This window comes from Daucus carota, chromosome 7 (genome assembly GCF_001625215.2).
Source record: "Daucus carota subsp. sativus chromosome 7, DH1 v3.0, whole genome shotgun sequence".
Classification (NCBI taxonomy): Eukaryota; Viridiplantae; Streptophyta; class Magnoliopsida; order Apiales; family Apiaceae; genus Daucus; species Daucus carota.
The window spans coordinates 25,639,968-25,664,420 of NC_030387.2; the positions used below are offsets into that span (position 1 = coordinate 25,639,968).

General features: G+C 36.1%; 1 protein-coding gene across 2 annotated transcripts; it reads right to left on the reverse strand.

Moving 5' to 3' along the window:
* Window positions 1–15,243: 15,243 nt before the first annotated feature.
* On the reverse strand, window positions 15,244–23,730 carry LOC108195522 (uncharacterized). Of its 2 annotated transcripts, none has more exons than XM_017362488.2 (2): window positions 23,593–23,730; window positions 15,244–17,111 (listed from the first exon to the last, which is right to left on the reverse strand). In XM_017362488.2, exon 2 carries the CDS (start codon window positions 17,082–17,084, stop codon window positions 15,477–15,479), a length of 1,608 nt encoding a protein of 535 aa, XP_017217977.1. In that variant the 5' UTR covers window positions 17,085–17,111; window positions 23,593–23,730; the 3' UTR covers window positions 15,244–15,476. The 2 variants fall into 2 exon arrangements, with proteins under 2 accessions (XP_017217977.1, XP_017217975.1); XM_017362486.2 differs by lacking the exon at window positions 23,593–23,730 and adding an exon at window positions 18,880–19,038.
* Window positions 23,731–24,453: the final 723 nt, after the last annotated feature.

A 24,453-nucleotide genomic window follows, 5' to 3' on the forward strand; every position in this document is an offset into this window, starting at 1 on the left:
TTATAAAATGAATGAGATGAAAGTATTAAAACCTAAAATAGAACAGTTGACTATGGATTTGGGATTACAATGTGCTAAAGTCAAAGTTCTAGAGAAAGGTGAGATTGCTTTAAGACTTCAGCTAGACGAAGAGAAAGTGAAATGTAAAGCCTTTAAGGATGCCTCCATGATAGTCAAAGAACTTAATGATAAACAAGAGATCAAGAGAACTGTTGGAATAGGCTTTGACTATAACAAATCTGTAGGTAAGGCTAGTAACATTACTCCCTTTAAGAAAAGTGCAAAGGAGAGAGGAATTCCTTTTGTTTTGAAAGATTCCCCTCAACCTTTGTTTAAGGCCTCAGAAGCTGAACCTCTGTTAGAAACTCCTGTTGTCATTAAATATGAACTCAAACAGGAAGACCTTAAAATGAAAGAGAGTAATGAGAAGAAAGATGAGATCCCGACATCACTAAAACCAATCAAAGTGAAAGGCAATGTTAGGTTGCCTAAAGCTGGTTTAGGTGTCAACTCTGAGAGAACTAAATTCAACAAGCCTAATAGTTTCGTGAACAGTAAGAACAGAGATAACAGATGTCATTCTACTGAGAACTTTAAAACTGTTAACAAAGTTAGAGTAGAATCTGTTGACGTTCCTTCTGTGATGACTGATATTCCTATTGCTCCTACATTTGATTCATGTCATAAATACTGTGGTGTTGATAATTGTATGACTTGTGCTTTCAATTTGATGTCTGCTTATTTTAAAAATTTGCATGCTAAAAATAAAAACACATCACCTAGACAACACACAAACAACAAGCATGCTAGATCAAAGACTGCTAGTCCTTCTCACAAGAGAAAGGAGACTTATGTTCCGAAGCCTAAAACCAAGGTTTATAAGGCTGTTGTTAAGGAAGTAAGTTCAGTCAAATCTGAACCAAGTATCAGTCCAAGGGGATCTGTTGTTACACCTGATAGAAATCAGTTCTTTAAGTTTGCTGGACCCAATCAAGTGTGGGTCCCAAAGGATGTTTAATCAAGTTGTCTTTTGCAGGGTGCCAGTGGAATTGTTCGTGTTACCTGGGTGCTTGACAGTGGAGCGTCAATGCACATGACTGGCAATAGATCCCTGCTGGAAGACATAAGAGAAGGAGCTGGCCCAACAGTGAGTTTTGCTGATAATAGCAAAGGTCGTACTGTGGGATATGGCAAGTACAAAATTGGAAGGATCATCATAGAAGATATTGCTATAGTTGAAGGACTTCAACATAATCTCCTGAGTGTCAGTCAGTTTTGTGACAAAGGATATTATGTTCATTTTGAAAAGGAGATATGTATCATTAAACATATCAAGGATAAACGTCCTTCACTATGTGGCATAAGGAAAGGCAATATATTCGTAGCTGATTTGTCTTCAGGACCTGGAAACGAAGTTCACTGTTTCTACGCCAAAGCGTCTGCTGAAGATAGTTGGTTATGGCATAAGAAACTCTCACACCTCAACTTCAAAACCATGAACTCTCTAGTCAAGAGAGATCTAGTGAGAGGTTTGCCTTCCCTGGAATTCTCAACTGATGATCTTTGTGAAGCTTGTCAGAAAGGAAAAGCGAAGAGAGCATCTCACAAAGGCAAAACCATCAATACCATTACAGATCCACTTCATTTGTTGCATATGGATTTGTTTGGCCCCGTGAATGTTGCATCTATTGATGGAGGAAGATATGCCTTAGTCATTGTGGATGACTTCTCGAAATTTACTTGGGTTTACTTCCTGGCTTCTAAGGATGAAACCCCGATGACAGTGATTGATCATATAAAGTTAGTTGAATTGGATAAAGGTGTGCCAGTCAAAGCTGTAAGGTCAGACAATGGCACAGAATTTAAGAATCAAACTCTAATCAACTTTTACTCTGAAAAAGGAATTAGAAGGCAGTATTCAGCACCAAGGACTCCACAACAGAATGGAGTCGTCGAAAGAAAGAATCGTACATTGATTGAAGCTGCAAGGACTATGATTGCTGAAGCGAAGCTTCCACTGTACTTTTGGGCTGAAGCTGTGTCTACTGCCTGCTATACCCAGAATAGAACTTTGATCAATAAGGATCATATGAAAACTCCATTTCATCTGTATAACAACAAGAAACCTTATGTCAAACATCTTCATGTCTTTGGAGCCAAGTGTTATGTTCTCAAGGATGGAGAAGAGAACTTGAACAAGTTTGAACCAAAGGCATCTGAAGCAATTTTTGTTGGTTATACTAATAATGCTTATAGAGTTTTTGTAATTGATTCTCTGTCAGTGAAAGTTAGTGTCAATGTTACATTTGATGACACTAAACTTCCAAGTATACAATCTGCTGATCCATCTGAAACTCTGAAGTTTGATAACTATCCAGATTCTGATTCAGATGATGATGTGCCACCTGAGGTTGCAACAGGTGATGACAACAATGATAATGATCCAGGCAATGGTGGAGGAAATGGCAATAATGCTGGAGATTCCACTGATGCTAGTGGTGGATCATCAAGTCAACCTGGCAACAACTCAGGGGGAGCTGATGGATCAACTAGTCATACACATCAGCCTAATGATAATACTGCTGAATCATCAAGGACACAACTTCCAAGGGAAAGGATTTGGAGCAGAGATCATCCCTTTGATCTGATTATTGGTGATCCTGATGTTGGTGTAAGGACTAGAAGTGCTACGACAAATGAATGTCTATTCTCTGGTTTTCTATCACAATTAGAACCAAAGAAAGTTGATGAAGCACTTGCTGATCCTGATTGGGTTCTTGCCATGCAAGAAGAACTCAATCAATTTGAGAGACAAGAAGTCTGGGCCCTGGTTCCAAGACCAAAAGAAAAGTCTACAATTGGATCTAGATGGGTCTTCCGTAACAAGTTAGATGGTGATGGCATTGTTGTAAGAAACAAAGCCAGACTGGTTGCAAAAGGTTATTCTCAGGAAGAAGGAATTGATTACGATGAAACCTATGCTCCAGTTGCTCGTCTTGAAGCCATCAGAATATTTCTTGCATTTGCTGCACATTCCAACTTCAAGGTTTATCAGATGGATGTGAAAAGTGCATTTCTGAATGGAAAGCTAGAAGAAGAAGTATATCTGGAACAGCCCCCTGGCTTTGAAAATCCAGAATTTGCTGATTTTGTGTACTTCCTATTCAAAGCTGTCTATGGGCTTAAGCAGTCACCAAGAACATGGTATGACACCCTCTCTGAATTTTTAATTGAAAATAAATTTACTAGAGGTGTCATAGACAAAACTCTCTTTTACAAATTGCATGATAATGATATGATATTTGTTCAAATATATGTTGATGATATTATATTTGGTTCTACTAACGATAACTTGTGCAAGAGGTTTGCTAAGTTAATGCAGAGTAATTATGAGATGAGTATGATGGGTGAACTATCCTACTTCCTTGGTCTTCAAGTAAGCCAAAAGGAAGATGGAATATTCATTTGCCAGTCAAAGTATGTCAGAGATCTTCTAAGAAAGTACAATCTAGAAGACTCTTCTCCGGCAAAGACACCCATGGCCACTGCCACAAAGCTTGACCAGGATAAATCTGGTAAGAAAGTTGATATTACAAGCTATCGGGGTATGATTGGCTCATTACTTTATCTTACTGCAAGTAGACCAGATATCATGTTTGCAACATGTTTATGTGCTAGGTTTCAGGCTGATCCTAAGGAATCACATCTTATAGCCGTCAAAAGAATCTTTAGATATCTTAAGGGTACACCTGGTTTAGGTATTTGGTACCCTAAGAATACTGGTTTTGACTTAACCGGCTATACAGATTCTGATTATGCCGGTTGCAGGATTGATAGAAAGAGTACGTCTGGAAGCTGTCAATTTCTAGGACGTCGGTTGGTTTCCTGGTACAGCAAGAAGCAACACTCTGTGTCCACTTCTACTGCTGAAGCTGAGTACATTGCTGCTGGCAGTTGCTGTGCTCAGATTCTCTGGATCAGGAATCAATTAAATGATTATGGTATTTCTGTCGACAAAATTCCTATATTTTGTGACAACACCAGTGCCATAGCCATTTCAAACAATCCAGTGCAACACTCCAGGACCAAGCACATAGATATCAGGTATCATTTTATTCGAGAACATGTCATGAATGGAACTGTGGTGTTACATTTCGTACCCACGGCTGATCAAATTGCTGACATCTTCACTAAACCACTTGATGAATCCACTTTCTCTAAGTTGGTTTGTGAGCTAGGGATGTTAAATATGCCATGATTCTCTTTGTATATTTTATATATTTGTTTTATATATTATTATATATTTTTGTGAATTTTTTGTGTAATTATATGTATTTTATTAGATTTTATATAATTGTTTGTACATTATCTGATAATTTTCTGAGTAATTATGCATGTTCATATATGTCTCTGTTAATTTTCTAAGTGCTGCATACTCCCCTGTATTATTTTTCAAGCATTTAGATAATTATTTGTGTCTATTTTGTATTTTTCAAAATTAATTAAGCATAAATATTAGTTTTTAAATTAATTCATTTTTATGAATTAAAGTTAAATTCATAAATATTTATATTCAATTAAAGTTGAATTTTACAAAATATTTGAGTAATATATTATAAATTATATGTAGTAGATTTTTGATTTTGAGTGAAAAACGTTTTATTTTTAAAAGAAAATCAAAAATCATAATATTTGTATATATTATTCTGTGGTTACTGTTATTAAACTCGGCATGACAATCCCTAGGTTTGTCATACCGAGTCCGTGTGGCTGATATGTTTATATCGGTATGACAATTGGTAATTGTCATATTAAGGTTTATTTATATCGGTATAACAATTGGTAATTGTCATATTAAGGCCATGTAGCGTGTCGTATACTCTTAATATCAATTCTCGGTATGACAATCTCTTATATTGTCATACCGAGCGCTTCACACGTCTGCTTTTACAAAACCTCGGTATGACAATCCATATGATTGTCATACCGACTGTTAAACTTATATGACATTTCCTTTAATTGTCATACTCACCATTAACATATACACACACACTCAGCCGTATACACACGGACGCCATTGCTCTACTTCGATTGTTTTTCAAGTTTTTTTTCCATTAAAAACTTGCTGGTTACGTGTTCTCAAGCTATAATCGCTTGCTGGTTACTAATTAATCAAGTTCTAAGCCGGAGCACGATCGGATAGCCCAGTGGTTAAGGGTTTATCCTCTGTCGTCCCAGGTCATGGGTTCGACTCTGGCTCACCCCGAGAATATCTTCGAACAGATACTCACTTTGTAAGGCTATAAGCCATATTAGTCAAAAAAAGTTCTAAGCCGTTATTCTGCCAAAATTTCGAGAGAATTTCAAACCCTTAGTTCACGATTTCGAGGCTGTTTACACGCGATTTGTGCTCGTTTGTGACCTTCAAATCTTTGTCGTGATCATCCCTTGAGTTTCCAATCTGCATTTCGAAGAGTTTGACAGATTTGGAGTTTGTGGCTTTTCGAATTTTGAAGTTTGGGGTTTCGAATTTTAATGTGCTTTTGCGAATTTTGGGACTTGGTGGATTTTTGTTGAATTCAAATTGGTCAATAACAATTTAATTAACTTTTAATTCGAGTTTAATCAATTAATTCGAATTATTAATTAATTGTTTAATTGTTAATTAATTATTAATTGAAATTTGCGAGAAATTTGAGATTAACTTTTTATTTGAAAAATTCTCGTTTAATTCAATTTTTAATTATAAAAATGGCTGGCCAATTTGTTATCGGTGAGACCAACTACAATGGATATTTGGACCCTGATTCCAGCTTAGAGAGATTCCGACCTTGGGTGAGATTTTTGAATAGTCAAAGTTTAGTCAGCACGGCCATCACTGCTCATGCTGATTTACAGATTCGTCCACTCCAAGACTTCTACTCCTCTGCACTCAATACCACTCTCTTGGACAGCTACAGGGTTTCTGGAAATATTACTAGTGGTCGGAGCATTACCATTTCAGTAGATGATGTCAACAGAATTCTTGGGTTTCCCCGAAACAACTTTGCTGAGATTCCGACAGATGCTGAAATTACTCAATTCTTTCAGACCATTCTTTATCAAGGAGAGATACATCTACCAAGGATGCTGAAAGGGAACTTGAAACCTGAGTGGGATTTATTCTTCGATACACTGGCAAAGGTCTTTTCCCCAACCACTCGAAGTAACTTCAATATCATATCCTCCCTTCTTCAAATCATTGGATTCTGCATTGTTCACAATCGACGAATCAACTTTGGCAAGTTGATTCTTCAGTCGATTCTAAAGAAGTTGGGACCACTCAGTAGTCGATCAGTTGCACAGAATCCCAGGGTTGTCTGTTTTTACCCTCGGTTCTTAATGCTGTTTTTGAATGATAAGATGACGGACGCTGAGAAGAATTCATACTTCAACTCTCCAATTGCACCAACTCAGCGTGTCTGTACGAAGTTGATGAAAGCTCTGACAAATAAAAGAAAATATGAGAATCTTCCACTCATAGTGACTCCATACCTGATGGAGCAGATCAATGCTCAGCCACAACAACTTCATCAATTCCAAGTGGCTCAACCTCAACAGCAACAGCTTCAACAAGCTCAACCACAACAACAGCAACCACAAGAACCAGAACCACTTCAAATACAACAACCAGAACAACACCAATCACCATATCAATCACCACATCAATCTCCATACCAATCACCACACCATTCCCCTCTACATCAAACACATCAATCACAATCATTTGAAGACGAACCTCAGGAATACAACTTCTTCGAAGCTCAACCGTCTTCATCTGAACCTCTACCACAACAACAACACACCCACTATATTCCACAAACACAATCAACCTCCCAACCTTTACCTGCTGACTCAACATCAAATCCAGAGTTGCAGTCCTTTCGACAGGACCTACAGGTAGCTCAGGTACTTTCTGACTTCTCATCTAATTTTAATGTTGATGTATCAGATTTTGTTGGTGACCTTGATTTTGTTTTCCAGATTACCAGCAATGAACCTGACAACACACAGGTTCATATCCCAGCTGATGACATTGCTCAACCTACTCCTTCTTCTGCAAACACAACAATCATCACTACTACTCAACCTATTCGTAAGATTGCCAGAAAGAGGAGTACAAGCAGTTTGTCGAGTCAACCCGCAGCTCTGTCTTCCATAAAGAAACCTCGGTTGGAAGCCCTGGAGACATCTGCAGCCTCATCCTTGCCTTCCCAAAAAGGCTTGGACTTGGAACAGGCAATGAAACAGTCTCTGGATTCATTCTCTCAACAGAATGAAGCCATTGAAGTTGACCGCTCTGCCACGGTACCCTGTACAGAGTCAAGCACTGCGCTAGCACTCACGCTAGTGCAAGACCAAACAAATACACAGGTTACTATGTTTACTGATTGCACAGATTTTCAAAACCAGTTTATCATGTATGAAAACTATTCTGATCAAACTTTCTTTTCTGATCAGGCGGTACTTGGCAATGTGCAAGTAAACTTGCCCTCACAGGCTTCCGGAGGACAGTTTGTTCCTCCACTACCTTTGAACCCATCTCAGGGGGCATTGGTAGTTTATACAGGTACAGCTGGAAGAGTGCAAACAATGAGTGATGAAAGGCAAACACCGAGCGATACACATGCACGTGAGGCTAGTGAAACAGCTATGAGTGTACGTGAGGTGAGTGCACACACTGACCCGGCTCTGTTTGAGGAACAAATGTCTAAGCTTAGAGCTGAATTAGCCCGGATGATAGCTGAAAATGAGAGGCTAAAGGGTGCACAGTTGGTGACCCTAGAGAAGAAAGCTGATGAAAGGCCATCCAGTTCTTCCAGGGATGAGCTTAAAGGAGAAATTCAAGAGTTGACTGTCGAGATGAGATCTAATCATGCACTGTATATGTCAAAGTTTGATGATATCGACAGAAAGCTGGATCAACTCCTAAGGAACTCAAAGTCAGATGCTGATACCTCCAGAGAGGATCCCTCAACTAAGGGGGAGAATAGAAGAGGAGATGGAGACAAAGGTGACAAGGGAAATAGTTCAAATCAAAGCAATAAAGGGAATACTTCTGAATCTGCCCCTGACACTTCTGGAAAGTCAAAAGGCAAGGAGCCGTTACATCAATCTGAGGATGTCTTCAATTCTGATAATTATGATGATTTTCCACAAGACATGGATGATGATGACGTCTTCGATGCTACTTACCGTCAAGCAGAGGAAGAAGGTAAATTTGAGGAGAGCTATTTATTCCAAGATGAAGAACCTGTTGATCCTGAACACGAAGAAAAAGTCCGGAAGTTTAAAGCAGAGAATGAAGCTAGGAAGCGTAAGCTTCGAGATTACCAGAAACTTCTAGAGGACAAGTTAATAACAGAAGAGCAAATCAAGAAAGAAAAGCAGAAAATCTATGATGCTGCGTGCAAGCAGAAGAATCTTGATATAAAAAGGAAAGTTGGAAAAAGCTGGGACATCGCAAAGAGGATTTTCAATGGACCTCAAAGGGAGTCTTTCAATGACAGAAAGTTCTTATCTCTGATCTACGATCTTCGAGAGGTAAACCCTGACGAGGATATCTTTATGCATGCCTTCGCTTTAGAAATTGATTACTTGACTGTTGGAGTCAATAACTTGCTAGAACAGTGGGAGCTGATTGTATATACACGGAGAAATGGTTCATTCAGATTATCTGTTGAATTTCTTAAATCATTCTCTGTGTCTGAGCTCTGGGTACTTCGCAATAAGGTAAAGCGATGCTCCAACCTGAACGAACTCCTTCGTGATAAGCTGTTGGATTGTGCTGTCTTCAACAGTCCACAGGTTGTCAAGAATCCATATTGTGTAAAGTTCGTTCACAAGGAGCTCTTAAGCACTGTCTATCTGAATGAAGAGGCTTTATCAAAGTATCCTGCTAAGCAACTGGCTCTAGCATCCACTCTACTTCGAACCAAGGGCTTCGCTTCTAAAGCCAAGTCTGATGCTGATGATGTGATTCTAGCTTACTGCACCCGAAGGAATATTTCTCAATATTTCCGGAGGATGAAGAATGTTACAAAGGCTCAGCCATCAGACTTCCAGGAAGACCCTGTAGAGTTGGAAGTGTTGCACCAACTGGCTCTGGCACGAGAACGTAAGAAGCGTGGTGAGTCCACTACATCAGAAGTGCCAACCAGAGAAGAACCATCAACTCCTGTCCTTCACAGTTCAGATATCGAAGAAGGAGAAGTTGATCTTTAGATTTGTTAAGGAATTTGTAATATATGTTCAGTAAGAACATCCTTATGTAATCTAATGTACTTGTTTGAATTCTGGTGATTGTTTAATGAAATACCAGAAACTTTTTGCTATTTACAATTCATGTTTAATCCTTTGTCTTATCAGTTAGTTGAGTTATCCTCTCGATAATTTGCATGTTATGTTAACAAACAAATAGGGGGAGATTGAAAGGCATATGTTAAGCCTATTTGTATTTAAGAGTATCAACTCAACTCTGATAAGAAAGAAAGTAAATTAGCAAGCACTATTGAAGGAATCCGTACGAAGAACGTCAAGTGATTTATTAAAATCATATGTCTGAAGAATTTCAGGATGCTGCTGCACACCACTGAAAGAAGTTCATTAATATGTTCAAGCCTCAGTGTACAAATAATATTTTGTAGCACGTCCAGAAGTCCAGAAGGTATAAAGTTTTAATACTTTATTTATTCAGAAGATTCCAAACTATTTCTACTTATGAAGAAGAACTACGAAGACAAAGACTCGATGAACAAGCCACTTCACAAATGTTTAATTGATAAAGAATATTTGATTCAGCTAGATACAGATGAACCAGACAGTACATTTGTGTGTCAGCTACTCCGATTAAATATTCTGCATCAACAATAGGTGGTCGTTCAATCAAGACAATGAATCAGATCTTTTAAAGGAAGACAGAAGACCTGCTACTGAAGCTGTGCTCAATATAATTATTCTTTTAATTAATTCACATCTCAAAATAATTATATAAGTTATGTAATTTATTTATTAAATTAATTCACACTCGAATTAATTTAATTTATGAATTTATATAATTAATATAATTAAGTGGATAATTATTGAATTAATTATATAGGAAAAATCAATTGTAATATGGTTTTTGAGCACGGTATGACAATCCAAAGGATTGTCATACCGCACCATGACATCTGCCTTAGTCAGGAGGCATGACAAACCAAAGGTTTGTCATACCGAATGACTTAGGCATGACAATTGATCATTGTCATACCGAAGTCACAAGGTATGACAATCCCTTGGATTGTCATACCGTTTGTCATACCACCTGATGACTTAGCCTTCAAGGTTCGATTGTCATACCTTCCCATGATTGTCATACCGTTTGTCATACGGATGTCATACCTATTCAAGATCAGCATGACAATGCTTGTAATTGTCATACCTTCCCACTGATTGTCATTCTGATTGTCATACCTTCCCTTAGATTGTCATACCTTCTCATTTGTGCCATGACAATGCTTGTAATTGTCATACCTTTTGTCATAGCACTTGTGTAATTGTCATAGAGCTTCCTAAGGGTTGTCATGCCTTGCTTTGTCATACAAGTTCAATGGTTTGCCTATATATATGGCTTAACCACTTCATTTGTTCAATGTTCATTGCATTGTAAAGCTTTCAAGTTGTGCTAAACTTGCTATTGTTTAATCCACAGTTTTCTGTGCTTTGATCACTCGGTTGTTTTAATCCGCTAAGTTAGAATACTTCCTGTCGAATTTATTCTACGAACTAGTGGACTTTAAAACGAACCATATTAATTATATAACGACTTAAAAATTGTTATATTAATTAATTTAAATCTGATTAACAAGTTAAACTCCAATCAGATTATTCCGCCGCGATTATTTTGTGACGATTGTATTCAACCCCCCCCCTTCTACAATCGTATCTGGACCTAACAATTTTCATAAATACAAATCAAAATTTAACTACTATAACATAAACATATATATAGAATTATAAAAAAAATTGAGGTCCTTTTATGGCGCTTCACTGTTGAGCCGGCACTGTTAGCACTTTGGCAAGATTTTGGAGTTACAGAACAAAACAAATGCAATGTCGATAACAGTGAGAAATGAAAACGTTACCTCCCATCAGTTAGGCGGAACTTTACTATCTCCCTGTCACCAAACATGGTTCCGATAATACTCAGCTTTTCAAAATCTTCAACAGCTCTAATAACATCTACACATACCAGGCATATGTATATATAAACCACGAAACTTCTGTTTTGTTACTAAATGAAAGAAAACATTAATGATCTATATAGCTGTTGAAAAAATGACCAACTAATGAACTGTTGAATAATCAGGAGTTTTTGGATTTGCATAAGAACTGGCAAGAGAGAAAAGCTCGCTCAAATCAACAAACTCAAACTTGTGAAACAGGATCATAAAATCATCCTCAGGGATCAACTCAACAGACGTTGCAAGAGAAACGTTGATGATAATTTTGGAGGAGACCAGTTTAAGAGAACCAAGGGCTTCCCTCGTAAAAAAATTTGACAAAATGTAGAGACCTCCCTCGACTATAGGCCCAGATAGTTTCTTCCAGTTATCAGCATAGACATATGCGTGAACGTGGCAATTCTACACATACAATGTATACAAACATATATAAATCTTTTGGCTACCAGCGAAGAAAACAAAAAATTAATGAAAATAAGATACGATAAGCAAATGCTTATAGTGTTGCAGTAGATACTTACGTCATCGTCCAGTAAAATAAGATTGTAACCCTTGATACCGTCATTCCCATTGCTTGCTTTAGAACCCGAGGGCCACATCCTCGTTACACGCACTTTCACTCTCCAATTCGTTCTAGAGGTGTTGAGTGAGGATAACTGGTCAAACATCTTTGGCTGCTAAACTGCAGATAACGTCAGATACGTTCTTAGTCGAATAGAGTCAATGTATTTCAAATTTATATACTGGGCAAAACATAAGGACGTAGAGTGCTGAGCGCAGAATCCTTACCTTGTGGCTTATCTTATGATGTGTAGACGAAGATTGTGTGTTATACGAATGCGTCAAGTTCTGTATATATATGGATCTAGAGCCAGTTGAATGTGGGATCACAGGAACTGCAATCATGGAGAAAATGGTGATAGTTCTGATGGTAATGGTAAGTTGATGGGATTTAATAGAATCAATAATAAAGTATATTCTATTTTCTATCTTTTTTGAAATTATATTATGGTTTAAGAAGTCAATGAGTCGATCCTATAATATACTTTAACATATAATTGTACTTCAATTGACAGTTTTTCCTCTCACCATAATTAATTTCCATATTTTGTTAAAGTATATACTTTATTAAATATTTTTTCTATCTTATATCCTTTTTTTTCTGCAATTAATAGAAGATTCATATAAATAAATTAATATTTGAATACTCAGATTGTTGATCGATACAAAATCAATGATCAATGATATTAATAATAAGAATAATAAGGACCTTTTACAAATATAAGAAGATAGGTAATGAATGCAATCATATATCCAACTTTTTACGTGATTTGATTTTTTTCATGCTTACATAATCATTGTAGAAATAACGGAGACAGAAATACTATTATAAAAAGTTTTTAAAATTATATCAAATTTTGTAAATTTAAAGACTTTGGAAAAAATCCTAAAAAAATTAGATATCAAATATATATCATCTCGTAAGTTAAAAAATATCAAATTTATTTAGGAAAATTAAATTACAAAATATATTAATTAGATTTAATTACATGAAATTTCTATTTCTTGTATTATCTTATAAAAATCAAAACATTATGCAAATACATATATAGTTGATAAATACTTCGAATTTATTGTACTATTATAGATAATTTACTGTTTACTATATTTTTACAAATCAATATCAATATCAATCAATCAATATTCAATATATTCTAAATTCCTGCTAATGCCCATTCAGTATATGGATCTTTTTCTGATCCGATCCGGCAGTTAACCTCCCACAGCAGCATTCCACTTTCTTCTCTCTTTTCCAAATTTTACATCTGAGTCAGTTTTACATCCCACGTTTGTAGGCACGACTTTCATTTTCAAATTACTCTCCATCTTATATTATTTTGAATTATTAAGAAGTATTTTTTGTTCTCCAATACTTTAGAAAAAAAAATTTGTCGACATTTGTATATTTAAATAGCATAGATGAAGCTAGCTTTTTATTGGAGAACAAAAAATACTTCTTAATAATTCAAAATAATATAAGATGGAGAGTAGTTTGAAAATGAAAGTCGTGCCTACAAACGTGGGATGTAAAACTGACTCAGATGTAAAATTTGGAAAAGAGAGAAGAAAGGGTTGGTTCAGCTGGTTAAAGAGAGGGCGTGTATCATTTTGGTCACAGGTTCGACTCTCGAAGGGAGCAGAATTTGTGATTATGGATCAGAGCCTAATTTAGAATATATTGAATATTGATATGGAATATGGATAATTTGTTTTTCTTGAATTTTCTTTAATTTTTATATATGTATATAAAATATTAAAATTTAATAAATTTCATTTTATATGTATGTCCTAAATATATTTCTTAATATTAATAATTTATCTTATTGAAACGGTTAGAAATAGATAAACTATTCAAGTTTATTATTTTTGAAGTTCTAATTATATTTTGATAAATTTCTTTAACAATATTCATTATATTTTCTCGCTTTTTTTATAAAAAAAAATCAATAAGAAATGACATCTATATGAATAATTCAAGTTGAACAAATACATGATTATATTGATGTTGAGTCCTTCATTCTTGGAAAGACAATCAAACGATTTTTTGAATATATATGTACATGCTGCAATACTCAAATTGTTGCTTCGAGCACTCGACTATAAATGTATTATCATAAAACTCTTAAAATCTGATCAACATCATGAACATCTCGTAAATTTGTATTCCTATACATGATGAACAACAATAAAATCAAAACAAAAACCCAAACTCTTATAATTAGAGACAAAAACTCAAATAAATTAGAAATTCATTAAAAAATAATAGCTAAATTAAGAATAATAAAAGGAAGAAAAGATTGGGTTTTCCCTCGGTAAAAGTCGATAAAAGCCTTCAAATAAGATGATAAAGGCAGTTACGACTATCTCGTAACTATCTCAAGAACAGATAGAATTTTAGTACTCTGACAGAGATAAAAGACATCAGTTTTCCAATTGACAATATTTATTTATCTTAAAAATCATTCAAAATCAATGTAATATTATTTATAACACGATTTTTTAAAGATTCAAACAAAATCAGATATGAAACAAGAAACTATCCAAATAATAATCAAATTAAATTTGATTTGTCATAATTAAGTTTATCCGATTTCGGTTTGGATTTGAAGTGAACCAAAATCGACTTGGCTCTTAATCGAAACTAATTCAAGTTATGCCAAATCAATATTATATTTAATCTCACTCAAGCCACACCTACGTATAACATAATTGAAAGTTGATCCCATCCAGAAAAAATAAGGTATGATTATCCGACTTCGCGAGGTCTAGCTACGCCTTCCTCCTAGACATTCCCCATGCTACTAGCCCAAGTTTGAAGGCCTAATATATGTGAAGGGTGGTTTCTCTCTGCGGTGTGTTTGTAAGCTGGTGGCATAACTCAGATATTCAGGAAGAATGTGTTGATTGCTAAACTTTAAATTTCGATCGCACTTTGAAACAAATTATACATATCATTTGAATTTAAAGTTTTACAGAGTGCCCTCGCACCAAAAAAAAAAAAAAGTTTTACTAGTATGAAGTATGAACCCGCAGAGATCTAATAAAAAGTGCAATTAAATGGACCGAGTCCATCCCTACTGTTTGTCATCACACTGGCAAGTTCTTATATCGTAAAATACAGCTGGTCCGGAACATAACATACGAATAAACATAACATACGAATAATGTTACTAGCATACATCTGGTGGGAAAAAAGCGTTGGACATGAAAAATATTATAATGAGACATTTCTTTATAATTTTTCGCTGAATGACACTCTAGCAACCCTTTATACATCAAAAACTTTGGATTAAGCTGTTCAGCGTTTTTTTCTGCCGAATATATGCTACTGACATACATATGTCAGGCACCGGACCCAATAGTAAAAAGGCATTAATCAAACTGTAAAGCATAGGTAGAAAACTGAAGGTAGCCATCAAGTAATGTTCAAACACAAGAAGATAAATCTCCTTGCACATCATCTAGAAATAGTTCAGAATTCAGATCACATTTTACATAACCAAAAGACGGAAATTAAAAAGGTCTAAAACTTGCTTAGCAATCTTCAAAGGTAACTGGTAGTCTAAAATTTAAAGCATTATTGAACTTATCTAGCTATTACCCACTTAAAGCTTCTCCACATTTCTTTGCTGTTTCTGAAACATTGCTAGCTCAGCATTGAGATTGTGCTTCAACACGAGGAAAATCCATGTCAGTGTTGTGAATTGGAGAGCTAGCGATCTTAGAATCACCTATTCCCGAAAGAACAGTTTCTTCAGCAGGTTTAGCCGGAAGAGCCACCGGTTCCTTACTGCTACCAACATCATGCCCATGTTTTCCATTTTGAGAAGTCTCGTGCTCACCTAATTCCATCTCTGCTGGCTCTGGTTGTCCCCCGTTTGTTGGACATACTGGCATATCCTTCACTATATCCATGGGTTCACTTGTTGGTTCTAAGATCACAGGTTGAGGTTCAGAAACTGCAGTGTTTTCATTGAGCTTGAGACTTGAGTTGACAGTCTTTGTGTACATAGGCTCGCTTGACTCGACTCCAGAGTCCACATGTCCAGATTCTGTGGGAACCAATTGAGAGTAGGTAACCTCAGGAGTTTGAAGGACCTTAAGATTGGAGTTGTGCATATCACTCTGAACTTGCTCAGTATGGCAAGGTTCAGATTCTGTCTGAGGTTCTGAGAGCAAAAACTGAGTATCGCTTGTAGGGGAAGTGTGGTGGAGATCGACTTCAGATTTTTCAGTCTGATTTGGTACTGGAGGTAGCTGATTAGTAGTTATACTGCCAGAGATAATATCGATCATTGGTTCAGGTGCTGGAGTTTCGAACACTTGCATCACCTCATCTTGTTCCACCATTTTAAGATTCTTCAACAAACTAGGAGGTTGCTTTTCAAATGCGAACTGTGGAGTTGCTTCTGCTACGAGTTTTCCGACATCCAGTGAAGTGCTTGATACAAAATTAGGCATGTTGGGCATTTGAACCATAGTTGAGGCAGGCTGGTTCTCCGGTCTGAAATCTGTATATGGCTGCTGATTAACTTTCATGCCTCCCATTGACATATCAGCTTCGATCTTTGACACATTAGTCAGAGGCACAGTAACCAAGGAAGATTCACTTAGACCTTCAAATCCTAATTTTTGCTCCGGTGCAATTTTTCCTGCCAAAGGTGAGCCATTACCATTCTGTGGCATATTGTTCAGAGGGAAAACAATAGAGGCAGATGGATTACTTAATGTTACTGGGGCACTTGACTGCAATACAGGAGGTACCACTTGGTTAGGAGCGATAGGCACTTTGTTCTCTTGCTGAAGTGGTTGGTCAATGGAGGGTACTGACCGAGAAACAGAGCCATTAGCCTGACGGGTCGGGTTGACTGCTGGAAAAGGAGATTCTCGAAACTTGTAAGACTTGACACCTGGAGCAACATCATTGAGTGCTGTAACTGGACTAACTTTCCCCGGTAGAAAGACAACACCACGCAAAAGAGTGCTGCTATTGCCAATCCTAACAGAAACAAGATATCCGGAATCAAAATTTCCTTCGATAACTCCAGAAACTTCCTGACCTACCATGTTTCCATCAACATTAGTACTCTGGCTGAGTTCAGCTTCTTGAGTTTTCTGAATATCATCAGATGCAGGAGTTAAAGCTAAGTGCGGATTCTCTTTTACAACATTTTTTTCCTTTCGAGGACGACCCCGCTTCCGCTTTACTGGGAGGTCTGACGGAGTAGATGTTCCAATCATGTTGTTTTGTTGACTCATCTTGATATTGGTGCAAAGTCACTTACTCTGCATACACAGAACAAAAAACTTCCTCAGATATATCTCATGTTACTAGAAATTGGAGCACATGAAACCTAAAGGTAGCTCTCACTTAATCATCAAAACTTTTTACTAAATATGTATCTGGAAAAACACAAATGATTAGTCTGCTTAAGATAATTAATTGAAATTAATATTCACGAAACAGAAAGCCAGAAAGTGTTCGTCATGCTCAAGGGACCTTATAGAGGCTAGATATATAATAGGCACTTTAGAAGAGGGTCAACAGGTTCATTACATAATAAAGTTAAAAATTACTTGCTACTTTTTACTGAATATATTTTCTGGAAAAACAAAGCAATACGATCATGTCATCATCCAGAATTCCAAAAAAAAATTGATTCAGCAAGTTTAACTCGAACTTGCTGGGTAAACACGTAGTTCTTACACATCCCTAAAGTAATACCAGGTATGAATTGAAACGGAAAAAAGTGAGAAGTGAGAACCAAAACAAAAATTGCAGAACCACAACATAAGAGAGGGAAATAAAAAAAATAAAGAAGCCGAACCATTTGGGGGGTTCTCACAATTCTGTGATTTTTCACTTATTCTGACTCTGTATGTGATTGTTTCATATATTGTGTATAATAAGAAAACACAAACCTGCAGAGATGTGAAAACCAAAAGGTTCTGCACTTTTTACTGGTTGTGGAAACAGTTTTTGGCATAACCTTGTTTTGTGCAAATTTTATCCTTTAAAACCAAAGCTTTGAATCCCCTGCTTTTCACCATATTTTGTTCTTATTTGAATCAAAACCATTACATGTTGAAGTTTGTTTTAAATAAAATGATCAAATGTCTACTTGCTAGACACTAGTAGGGGTTCAAAGTATTAAAACAACCAAAAATACAGGTAACGCTGCATCCTTGTCAAACTTTCCCGGACTTTAGTGCTATAACTTGTGCACTAGTTAAGAGAGGGGGAGATAAGGGTAGTGATGCGTTCATGTAGAACTTTCCGGGACCCTGATGCTAAAACTTGTGCACTAGTTGTGTATATGTGTGTAAGGGGGGGGGGGGGGGGGGGGTGGGAGATAAGGGTAGTGCTGGATTCATGTAGAACTTTACGGGACCCTGATGCTATAACTTGTGCACTAGTTGTGTATATGTGTGTGTGTGAGGGAGGGAGGGGGGGGCGCCACACGTGACACGGCAGCGAAGCCGCTAGATTTCTGCTCCGAACGGCGAGAGGAGAATGAGGAAGGGGGGAGAGAGAGAGAGAGAGAGAGGGAGATCATGTAGAACTTTCCCGATCTTGAAGCTATAACTTGTGCACTAGTTGTGTTTACGTGTGTGTGAGAGAGAGGGAGATTTATAGTTCATTAACTTCATCTATGAACCTCCCTCTGAAGTCTCAAGTATCATGTTTTGCAAAGTAATGTGTACAAAATAAGAATTGCATTTCAGTAAATATGTTTCCCTAGTTGTCAAACTTCTTTCCTTGTTCTTGGCATTCACATGCTCAAGTTTAAATATGAGAATATTCTTTCAGTTAATCTGGCTTCATAACATATCTAAATCATATATCGAACAACCAAACTCTTACAACTAACAAGAAACCGCACCCTATAAAAAAAAGAACCGACTTCATACTGTTTGTGTTGAATTTAATATCATATCAGCCTACGCGATCTGCAAGCACCCATACAAGCAAAAATAGATGAGAGATAATCAATAGCTCTAAATTTTTCTATTTTGGATTGGACATATTGAATCAACTAAATAACTTGCAAACCTTTGGGATACAACAAGAACACATGTGAGAGGAGTAAAACACAAGCGAGCAGTTGCAATAGCTAGGGAAGAAAATCCGTAATGTGCTCGGAGGTGAAAGACTGACGTATGATCGATGGTGTGATAAGGATCACAATGTTTATCAATGAAGATGGAAAGAGACGAGTCTTGAAGGTATATCCATTTAGTTGCATTTAAATTAATTAGTTTTATGTTGCCTCCTTGGGTCGTTGGAAGGCCCAAGTCTTTTTTGTGGCCTGAACCGGTTAAAACCAATAAAATTGACAAATTTACCCAATTTAGATATGTCTATTAATATGAACAAACTTTATCCAAAAGGGCCTAAGAGGGGTGTCCAACTCCGCTTATGCGCCAGATAGAAAGGCCCAAGAGTCCACAACTGCTTTGTGGCTTAAAACGGTTAAAACCCACTTCGATTTGACCAATGCTCCTAATAGAGAAACGTCTATTTGAACACCTCGACCCCCAAAGGCCTCAGAAAGGTGTCCAACACTACTTATACAACAAATAAAAAGGCCCAAGTTTGTTTTGTGGACTAATTAAACCAAATTTATTCAACAAATTGCACCTGACTGAGAAATGTCTACTTGAACACCATTTCCCTGAAAGGCCTCGGAAGGGTGTCTGACTCCACTTAGGCAGCAAATTGCTACCTAAGACGTGTTTAGGATGACTGCTTAAAATAAGTGATCAGACTAATTAAAGTGACTGATACACCAAACTGTAATCTGTGAAGTGGTAGTGAAGGTATATCAAGATAGCACAGGGCCAATAAAGATTTCTTTGGGAGCTAGTTCAAATTTAATGTGATCAAACTGAAACATTATGGACATTTTCTTTGCGTATCTAGTATCACTTATATATCAAAGAAGAAAATTTCCATAATCAGTTCATTGGAAAACAGAACTTAACTATTGGGTAATGTTTGTCTGCATGCAAACATATCTGAAGAGAATGTATGAGCTTTTATTCTTGGAATAATAATCTGTGCAGGCCAGGGAAAATTAAAGTCTAAAAAGCGACCAAATGTGATCATGATCACCTGTAATTTATGCTAGGCAGATTTGTGTACGGAAGCTGGTTCCATATACATTTATACTTGAAGGATATGAGACACTAGGCAGAGACGTTAAATCTCGGGTATAGATGACTGAACAAGACTCTGATTCTTTTGTGGTCAAAACATAAATTGAAAGGCACCAAACCGCTATTTCAATCCGCCACTACCAAACATCATATTAAATGATTAATCTGGTCAAACCTCTAATTTTTTCTCAAATCTTTAACTTCCAAACATGGCCAAAATTTTTGAGACAGATTTCCGAACACAACTACTTGAGAGTCGGAAATGTTTGCAAGCAAAGCATGCACTTCCTAATTATCAATTGGACAAATTCTATGAAGAGCAGGAGCAAAATCTTAGATTGGTAATATATACTCCCTCTGTCCCATTTAATTGTATACGTTTCTTTTCAACTGCTCGACACGCATTTCAATGCTCTTATAAAATATAGTTCCGTAACTTATTTTTGAGATTTTCTTTTTCTGAATAAAAATATAACATCCAAACTTTAATTCAGAATAAGAAAATTTTAAAAATAAATTACACAACTACACTTTACAGGAGCATTAAAGTCCGTGCCGCGTCCCCGTCCCCCAATGTATACAACTCAGGGGGATGGAGGGAGTACAATTTAACATCACAACTTATAAACTATAAATTACACAACTAATTAGAGAGCATGGAGTAAAATCTTAAAGAACGGACTCACTGGACCAATTAAAGGCTATGTTACTCTGACTTTTCTATTTAGGTACCCGTACCCATGTCCGACACTTGGACACTTGGACACTCAGACACGACACTTATTCCGTTTCAGATCCCTTGACTAACATTAAGTTGAATATTCAATGCAAACCAGAAAAAAGAAAAGAAAAAAAACATAAAACAAGTAGAGAAGATCCCTGATTTGCAAAATTCCTTACCAAATTGTGGTTGATCAGAGAATGATAGTTATTCATGATAAGGTATCTACTTACCATGCTTGTTTATTAATGTATTATGCCGTGTCCTCGTACCCATGTCCAAGAAATAGGACAGTGTCCTCGTGTCCCCAATTTTAATATTTTTCGAGTCCAACACTCGGATATGCGTCGTGTCCGACACTTTGTACCCGAGTTAGAGTAACATAGATTATAGGTACTAATACAGTGGGAGGAACTGTTTAGTGTTTACCACACAAGTGTTAAGCAGTGGGAGAACAGCTGTAATATGAACATAACTAATGACACTTACAAAATATGTAACAACACAAATATTAGCAGAGGCATAACAGTTGCTTTAAACAGGGCGTATTGGCAAAAGTAAAGTGATATTTTAACATACTCATTCAGAATTTTTACCACAACTAATTAATGCTATGCAATTGCTCATACTAGAAGACCAATAAAACAAGGGCCTCTCTTGAATGCAGTAATATCCTAAAGAAAAAGTTGGCATACGACGCACGAGCAATATCTACAGTCATCAACCAAAGCAGATTCACATGTTAATTTCATAAGCCAACTATCCTGCTTTAATAAATGTCCCAAGATCTCCCGTCAAAAAAGTAATATAGATCTTAACTTTATTCCCTAAACTGAGGCTGTAACTTAATTGAAAGTTACTCTTATTCCGATAAAGGTCAACAATGAAACAAGCACAATAGCACATCAGTACTGTACAGAAACAAGTACTATGGTCTCGCACAAGCAAATGCAGAGGCAAACACATTATAGATATCTTAAATTGAATAGAATTTAATAAAGGCAGTGAAAAAAATACATTTGAATTCTGAAATATCAAGTCCTCTCAATTATATATACCCGGACTTTACAGCCACATCAATCAGTGTTGCGAAAAGCGCGCCTGGCGTGCGCCTAGGCACAAAGAGAAACAAAGCGCACCCTTGGCGCCTCACTTATGCCAAGGCGAAGCAACTTCAGTCAGGCTCGTGCTTGTAGCCTTGAAGCGCAAAGCGCGTCTAAACGTGAACTGATTGGAAAACCCCACTTTAGTGAAGCTAAGTGCATAATACATTAATGTTATCGGGTCAATTAAGGCCCAAAAGTGCTAACCCTAAACAAAAATAAGATTTATAAGCCCAAATAAAAAGGCTATTTCAGCTTCCAACAATGACAAAATGGAAACAAACAACAAGAGTCTACAAAGTGAAAGAACATTTAATCAGACGTCGAAGAAGTGCAAATGGCTACCCAAAAGTTCCATCTGAGGTGACAAAGAGATTGAAGAGTACATGGCTGGCAAGAAGCACTGAAAATCTGGGTCAGATTCAGAAGATTTTGAGGAAATTGAAATTCTTCAAAAGAGCGTCAAAAAGTCATCTGATAACTCAACTTCAATATAGCAAATGAAGGGGCCACTTGATTTATTGTTGAGGCTTCATCTTGAGAAAATGGTGCAAAACTTTAAAGGACAAACAAAGTTGGATAAAAATGACACTCTTAAGAACAAATTAAGGGCCAGGCGGGCTTGTACAACTATTGCATTATTGGTTTATCACGCTGGTATTCCATTAAATGTAGTGAACTATGATACTTTTGATACGACAATAGAGGCTATCGGACAATATAATTCAGGAATGAAGCTATACTTACAACGAGCTGAGTTGGAAGCCGGAAGCCTGGAATTCAGCCTATAAAGCTTAAAGTTTAATTTTGATGTTTTCCCCCCAGAAGTATGAATCAATATATTATAAAATATAAATTACGTTATTTTTGGCCTCAAAAGTGATTCAATATATTGTGACGTATAAATTATGTTTTAACCATATATAAATTTACATGTAACCTAAAAATATCATTTTAAAAAAATTGTAAATTGTACACCTAACTTTAAAGAACCGCACCTTGCTTCTCCAGGGAGTTTTTCGCCTTGGCGCGCATAACTCTTTGGATAAGGCTGGTATCAATACATATTTTCAGAGTAACATGTTTGTATTTATTTTCCCTTCTCTTTCATAATTTTAAAAGCTAATATTGACGAGTAACCGCAATTTTGTTATATTCGACTCCATAAATTTAATTTTACAAAGTACCTTGTGATGGACTTATGTACGACAGAGATTCATTTTTATTTTTCACATCACATTCATCTTCATTTTATATATTACTGGAAAATTACCCTTGAATGAGGCCAAGTAAAATTCAGTTGCTTGCCATCATAATTGCTCAATCACAACAAATCAGAGTAATTAATCCAAAATAATATAATCAAATGTTCACCACCGCCACCACTTTACAAACCACTGTCACGAGTCTGTTTTTATAGGCAAAATTAATTTCATGAAATAATTTATCAACACCGAATCGCTGTAACATATTCTGATCAATATTTTCATCAATTAAGTACACATAACCCTACTTAAAATCAAAAAAGACGAAACCCTAAAATTTGAAAACCCTAGATTTGGGGCACCCATAACCATGCACAACCAAAAACACATACACGTATAAACACATCTATATCAAGATTCAAACTCAAAAGCATGCATGCAACAATTTAAATCAGTGACCCGTAGTTTATGTACGGGTTCGTGTGAAGACTGTAAGTTCTGTAACACTGAATTGCACAAAGAAACGCACATGAATTTACATAGAAAATGATAGTGAGAATGAGATGCAAACAACTTACGTGCATAGAAGAGCTTCCCCGAAGCTTTTGATATGTTTTTAATGAGTTGAGATCTGAGTTGCCAATTCGATCTTTTCTTTTCTTTTTTGCAAAGGGTTACAAATTCGATCTTGATTATTCATTCCCCTATACATACGTTTTAAATCTTGCGATTTTATGACGAAAAGAAAGGGTAAAATAAGTTGTTTTTTTTCTAATTGCCACAGTATTTTTCTTTTTCTTTTTGAAGTTTGTAGGCTGTAGTTTCCCTTAATATGGTTTCCGTTTATTAGTAAGAACTGAATTCTAAAAACTATATAACTTTTTTAAAGATAATTGTTTTTTTTAAAAAAAAAACAATATAATACCTCGATTTACCAAATTTATAAATTAGTTAAATATTGGAAATATGGTCAGTAGCTTATAAATTACAAGTGTATGTTTCAATTTGTATATATAAGTTTTATTATATGCTGAAAGTCAAAAGTTATTCGTATTTCACAAATATTTTTTTTAAAAAAAACATATTATACGAGAATAAATGCTTGTTTCCCTAAACCAACTTTTTAAAGATTTTCTTGGCTGGCTCTGAGTTTCGCCTAGTTTCTGAATCAAAGTTTTGTCCTTGTATTTAGTTTAGCAATAAATTAAAATTCATACAAATATTTTGATTCTTAAATTCAAATCGGAATTTATGAGATTTTAGATTGGATGAATTTTTTTGAATATTTAAATTTTAAATAATATCGAACTCTTTCAAAATATAGCTTTATTCCATACCGAACTATAATATCATAATTTCTCATTAGCAGAACCACGAATGTTAACTAAGGGGCTGTTTGATAACACTTAATAGCCTCTTAATGGCCATTTTATTTATTC